Below are 7,014 nucleotides of genomic sequence, written 5' to 3' on the forward strand. Positions count from 1 at the left end.
ATAGATCCTGTTTCATTTTATAAGGTTATGTTCAGTTTCCATTTTGCTCCTGGAATTTATCTTGATGCCTTTTATACTAGTTTATGCTGCTGGCTTTGATGGCCTTTCCTGGTAATTTATTTAAGTCCATTATTGACAGGTTTCTTTAATCAATATGAAGGCACTTTAAAAGTTCATGACTGAAGGGGAACTGAAGGAATTGTTGTACTTGGTTATATGGAAAGATTTTATGAATTGAAGATACTTAAGCACATGAAAAATATTAAGAAAGAGTGGGCATATTAAACAAGTCTTTAAAATTCCAAAATAATTTGTAATGTATAAAAAAGCAGAATATTTAATTTGGAAGAGGTATGTCAAAATCAAAGACAAACATTTAACATTGAATAAATGATTGTACATTGAACAGGCTGTCAGATAAAGCAATTAAAATTCTTAAGAAGTTGGGTGAATACCCCTCACTGTGATTAACAGGGCTCTCAATCATATATGATCCATCTCTCGCACTTCAACCTTTACTCCTTCCTGTACCTGTTGAAATAACAATAGGGTTCCTCTTGTCCTCACTTTGTATCCCACCAGTTTCTATATTCATCTTCTGTCATTTCTGCCACAGCAGGATACCACCACCAAAGACATCTTCCCCTCTCATCTACTACCACTATTCTGCAAGGATCATTTCTTCCACGACATCTGGTCCACACGTCCATCACTCCTAACACTTCCTCACTCCTGCATGGCACCTTACCATGCAATTGCAGCAGGTGTAACACCTGTCCCTTCATCTCTCTCTTCATCCTACAACGACATCTTTCAGGTAAGGTAGCATGTTACAAGTTCAGTCTAATCTACCGTATTCACTGTTCACAATGTGGCCTCCTTTACATTTATGAGACCAAATACAGTCTGTGTGAACACTTTGTGGAACTTCTCTGCTGCGTCTGTAGTCAACCTTCCAGTTGCATGTCATTTCTTTCAACCACCTTGCTACCGTGCTAACTTTTCCACCCTTGGCCCGCTACAGTATTCCAATGAGACTTAACATAAGCTGGAGGAACAATGTCTTATTTTCTGCTGAGGCTGTTTAAAGCCTGTAGAATTCAATACTGAGTTCCACAACTTCAGAGAATGACCATTTTTCTCACATTTCCTACCCTCCCCTGGCTGTTCCTCTTTCATTTCACACTGAGAAGTCATACTGGACTCAAAATGTTAACTCTATTTCTCACTCTTCAAATGCTGCCAGACCTGCTGAGTTTCTCCAGCATTTTGTTTTGGTTTAGATATATAGCACATTAAGGGGATGGGGCTGAGGGCTAAAGGTCAAAGGAAGAAAGGGACGATAAAGTACCATATAAAACATAATATTTCTGAGTGACTAGGAAAGGGAAATATTGTGGCAAGGTACTGATTGAAATTATAGCGCAGATGCAATTAAACAGTTTTGTTTATTGCTGAAAATCACATTTCATCAAAGCTTTTTATCTTGTACTCATCAGAACAGTTCACAAGGAATACCAAAGTAAAAGGAAAACAACATTTCTACTGTATGAGACAACGAATGTTGTTTTGCTTTTAGTTTAGTATTTGAATGCACGATTAAAAGCTTCGACAAAATGTTTTTTTTCGACTATACTCCAGTTATATCCCACCAAAGGACTATTAGGCACAATGTTAGAGTGTTACCTTGCAAGCTTTAGGACTGAGAAGAATTTCATAGAGTACGGGTCGAAATAGAAAAGCATCCTATTTCCACCAAATTCCTCGCACTGCTTTTCTTGGCAACACGAAATTTGAATCAGTGGAAGATTTATATTTAAAGACCAATAACTCGATCTGGGGTTTAATCCATTAGGTAATGTTGCCGGTTGATATCTTAACCAAATGTTGCTGCCGCATTCTCCGAAAACAGGGTGGACTTTACAAAAAAAAGGGAGAAATGTTTTTTTTTGATTTTCCTCTCCCTGAGCTTTTTTGAATAAAATCTGATTTCGTTCCCTCATTGGGCAGTAGGAATCATGTGGCTAGCTTTGATGCTGTGGGATGTTGGTTGGCTGCATAAATCTGATCAGATGCTTCCCATTGCTTACGCTTCACCAGTCGATCGGGTACTCGCATTCTAGATCCTGATTAATATAAATACACGAGAGAGGACGAAAAAATGTTCGGCGATGCAGTATCTGAAGGAAACCGATGAAAGGCATGAGTAGATGGTGGATGTTTGCCTGGGAGGCTGTGTGGATTTTACTCTGGGATTCTACAGCTTTGAGATGCAGATGATGCAAAGGCGATCGAGGGAGTAAAAAAAACTGCAGATGCAAAAACGACGAGAACATAGCAGATTTGATTTTTGACACGAGGGGAAAATATTTCTTAAATCTGCAAATGACCCAGTTTTATGAAGAATTAACCACTGGACAATGAAAAACTAAGAAAAAACAGGGCAAAAATCTAAACTAATTGCATGTGCACCAGTATTGGAACAGATGGGATGTAATGTGGAGTTGCCGTATTTATCTACTGAATGGTGATCTTTGGCATCTGTTTATAGAATGGCGAGATTTGGAGACGAGGTGCCGGCCAGGTATGGAGCCGGCCAAGGAGGCGGAGGACGCGGCGGCAGCCGCCAGGGCGGACCGCCAGGAGCACCTCAGAGGATGTACAAGCAGTCGATGGCCCAAAGAGCCCGGACCATGGCTCTCTACAATCCTATCCCAGTCCGACAAAACTGCTTCACAGTTAACAGATCTCTCTTTCTCTTCAGTGAAGACAACTTTGTAAGAAAATATGCCAAAAAGATCACTGAATGGCCATATCCTTTTTTTTATTTTGTCTAATTCATTGATTATATTTTAATATCTTGCATGCAAGCAAATAGTCTAAATCGATTGATAAAGAAATCAAAATGATGTGAATTTCACACTAGAAAGTACATATGTCAGTTTTGCGGGCATAAATGATAGTATAATGTCAGTTTCACTCGTATAATGGTAGCATTTTCTGTGACTGGCCCTTCATGCAAATTGGATGGCGATTGCTTTGCCATTGCAGTGAGAGGACTATTTGCAAAAAAAAACAAAATAAAACCAATCACTACCAAAAATGTTGCTATGCTTAAAAATTCCTCCACACTGTGATGCAGCCAATTTCACTTTAAGGATATATAAACAGCTATTTGCAATTGAAAAAAATGTTACTGGTACACCCCATCTGATCATAGCTTTAGAATAAATTTAAGAAACCTTTTTATTTGGTGCATAATTGCATACTTTTATTTTTGTAGTGAATCTGAGCTAGTTAAATGCCTGATGGGAGAAGGATGCATTAACTGGTGTTGCTGACGTGGGGCTGTACCTATTTTAAGGAACCATTCAGAGAGGTTGCGGTGATGAATAGGATTTTTTTCATGCCTGTGTTCGCTTGGTCACATGCACACCAATGAACACATGATCATAGGGATAAGATGCACAGATTGATGAAAGTCTGTACTGGTACCAAGTCCTAATCAGCTCCTTTTTATGTCTTTATATCCACACACACTTAGCAAAAGAATTGAAAAGAAATGACAAATGGGTACGTGTGTCTTTGAATTTCTGGCACTGGGAATTCTAGAGATTGTTTAGGTTAATTCATCTTTTTTGATTCGAATCCATATTTTTTACTCATGTTCTGAAAAGTGTGTGTTCTGCATTTTTTTTTGGTGCAGACTAGGTGCTAATGGCTTTGTTTATGTAATACCTGCTCAAGCTCCACTGGTGTAAGATTTTTATCCAGCTTTTGCCAATCATTTGAACACTGTGAAAGAAAATAGACTGACTTTTTTTAGGAAAAAATAACAAGCACATCTATTAGGAGAATTAATACCATATCATACGTATACCGATTATATCTAACTCTTACCTAACCTCTTCTGTAATTGCTGGTGTTGGTGCTGTGGAATACTAGAACCAAGCATTTCAGATGAGTATTACATAGAGACTTTAATTTGCCCTATCTCAGAAGAGTAACCCCTTGCACATCTTCAAGATTTTGTTTCTTAAGGAAGTAGATTTAGACCATTAAATTGATTTCACGTAGGACATTTACAATCAAAAAGTAGAGGAAACTTTCATATCTTCCACTCCCTTCCTAATGAAGGCTTAATCCATCTTATTGTTTCAGTGGCTGAATTTCTCAGGTGTTAACCTTGCAGTTTCATGGTTTTTGTCTACATTTAAGATCCTCCTCTGTAGTTGTTTGTATTTCTGCACCGCAGAGGATTAATTTTAAGATTTGATATTCTCTGTTCCCGTATAAATACCTGTAGGACCTTATTTTCTGAGTCCTACTCCATTCCTTATACATCCTCCAGTACGCTGAGCAGTCTGCTTCTTGTGTGAGGTCCTGTTGTTACCAGTTTTGTTTCAGTTGCTGTGTGTTCCCTCTCTGGGCCTTTATTGCCCACATCTTTCTTAGTAAATACACCCTGTCAGCTTCATGTTTCAAATATTTCCAGACATTTTTTGTCTTTGAGCTTCCCCCCCCTCCCCCAGCATACCCCACTAACCACCTTCTTCATCTCTCCCATTAGATGTCCAGTTCCTAATCACTGACCTGTTGCAACTGTTATCACTTGTAAATGCCAAGTGCTGTAAATTTAAATTGTTCATTTTGTTTTGTGCATTGATGTGAAGCTAACAATAGTGATGTCAAATTATACTCAATCAGACATACCTAAGTTCCTGTTATTAGGTAGGTAACTAAGAGTTCTTTTTTATTTCATTGGATTACATAGCGAGGAACTGAAACAGGCTATTTGGCCCAACTAGTCCATGCTGTTCATTGCTTCACATGAGCCTCCTCCTATCTTTCCTCACCTAAATATACCATTGTCATCATCTGTTTCCTTCATCATATAATCCTTGCCGAACTTGTCCTAAAATATACCTGTGCTATTTGAGTTACCCACTCTAGTGTAAACAGAGTTTCTCCTTTTGTGCTGCAGCATGATAGTTATGTTTGTACAGTCTGTCACGATTTGAAAGTATATCATAAGTTGTAATGCTCACATTGCTGGAATGAATTGATGATATAGAAGAGTATGTATAACTTTTTCATTAGGCAAAATTTCAGTCTAACCTTAAAGGTATTATTAATTAAATGTTTAGTTTGAGAAGCAACTCTTATGGAGTACAATGGCATTGCTCAAGTTAAAGTTAATTATATGGTAGACGTTTGTGAGACACAGTAAAGTAAGTGGATAATGGAAAACAGCATGTCACCATGTGTGCCCACTTGTACAAATTTGCTGAAAACTGGAAACCAGTCAGAAAATTTTGCTTTGCGCACATATTAAAATTATGGTGTAAATTATACGCAGCATTATACAAATAAGAATTATATAAATTAGAAAAGACATATCATTTAGCTTTGTACAAACATAATGCCCAACAATATTGTCCTTTTTGATCCATTAGTTCTAAATTACACATTCTCTCACTGTATTTATCAAACCTAATCATATCTAATTGCATCATTTATATGTTCATGTTGGTGGGCTTTCTTGATTTTTCTTTTCTATCCCCTCGGCTTTTTTACATTCTCTGCCTCTTTCATTTCCTGGCTGTAGTTTTGTACTCCCTAGAATTTTTTGCAGTGAATAATTTTCCAAGATCAGCTTTCTTAATTTCATTAATATTTTTTAGAAATTCACTTGGATTATCTTAAAGTTTCTGTCCACAGAGAAGCTAAAATTCATAGTTGGATACAATCACATAGAAAAAAGCGTAATTGGTTTTTGTGATGTTTTATGCTCTTCTTGCCACACCTCTTCCTTTAGCCTTCAGCTCGTATTCTTCTATTCCTTTTTCCTCCCTTAATCTCTAATATTTGCGTCAGCATTCCATGCCATATCACTTTCTATATTCCATCACTTTCAAAAGGTTTACCTTGAATTCTTTGGATTTATTGGGGACCCTAAATTTAGACATGGTTATGGACCGGACCAGACCAAACCCCTTTCAGACATATCAAAGAAATAGCCTAGACCCTAACTTTTATCTTCTTTAAGGTGCTGTGTTCCAGGTGTAATTTGATTGGTACACTACTCAACTTTAAGCAAAACATAGTTTATTCTTACTCCACAGTTAAAATACAAACAATAGAAAGAAGAATTTGAATAACTTTAACTCTGTTGGAAAACCAAAAAGAATAATAGATTATTTAACTACTAAGCAGCAACTGCTCCAATATTAGCAACACCCTGTAAACACACCCTTGGCGAAGAAAATACAGTAAAACAGATTCTCTCTGCAGAACTGCATGTGAGACAGAGCTTCCACAGCCAACTTCAAAACTCAATAATTGATGAAAGCTGAACTAAAACCCTGGTTCTGTGGGAGCCTGACTCCACTCATTCATGCTGCTTCTATTGTTTGAAATTAAATAAAAAGCCCCAAGGCTCCTCAAGCTGTTTACTTTATTGGCTTGGAGGAAACAGCTCAATACCTATTGTTGAAAACCTCTCTTCAAATAAAAGGACAAAATATACCTCTAAAAGCTGTAGTATCATCACAGCTCCACCCCCTTAAAAATGAACAGTCAATATACAAAGATGGTTTTCTTTTTATAAATCTGTAGTCTTACACTGTTTGGTACACCGCTATACATAAGCATTGATTCTAAGCATGCAAACATTCAGATGAACATACAGTTCATCTCGATCCGTTTCTTCCTCCACTGAACACCTCAATTTCCTTCAAAGTAGTGACAACGCTTCGGCAATTACATTCTCTCATCCTGCCACATGTATAATTTTCACATTAAATATCTGTAACAATAAACTCCATCTAAAGAGTATGCTATTTTTATCTTTACATTTTTGGAAAAATGTAAAGGGGTTATGATTAGTATATACAATTGTCTCAGACACATTATTGGCAACATAAATGTTGAAATAAAAACAAAGTTGCTGGAAAAGCTCAGCAGGTCTGGCAGCATCTGTGGAGGAGAAAACAGAGTTAATGTTTCGGGTCC

At 37.3% G+C, this 7,014-nt stretch overlaps 1 protein-coding gene across 1 annotated transcript in view; it reads left to right on the plus strand.

Annotated features, from left to right (window-relative positions):
- Nucleotides 1-2,026: 2,026 nt before the first annotated feature.
- The window catches only part of LOC109912552 (voltage-dependent P/Q-type calcium channel subunit alpha-1A-like), a 547,201-nt gene continuing 542,213 nt past the window's right edge, over nucleotides 2,027-7,014 (plus strand). The window contains exon 1 of the mRNA XM_048617794.1: nucleotides 2,027-2,812. Within this exon, the coding sequence (XP_048473751.1) occupies nucleotides 2,553-2,812 (260 nt within the window). The 5' untranslated portion in view covers nucleotides 2,027-2,552. The remainder of the gene's footprint in view (nucleotides 2,813-7,014) is intronic.

This window comes from Rhincodon typus, chromosome 38 (assembly GCF_021869965.1).
Source record: "Rhincodon typus isolate 14 chromosome 38, sRhiTyp1.1, whole genome shotgun sequence".
Lineage (NCBI taxonomy): Eukaryota > Metazoa > Chordata > Chondrichthyes > Orectolobiformes > Rhincodontidae > Rhincodon > Rhincodon typus.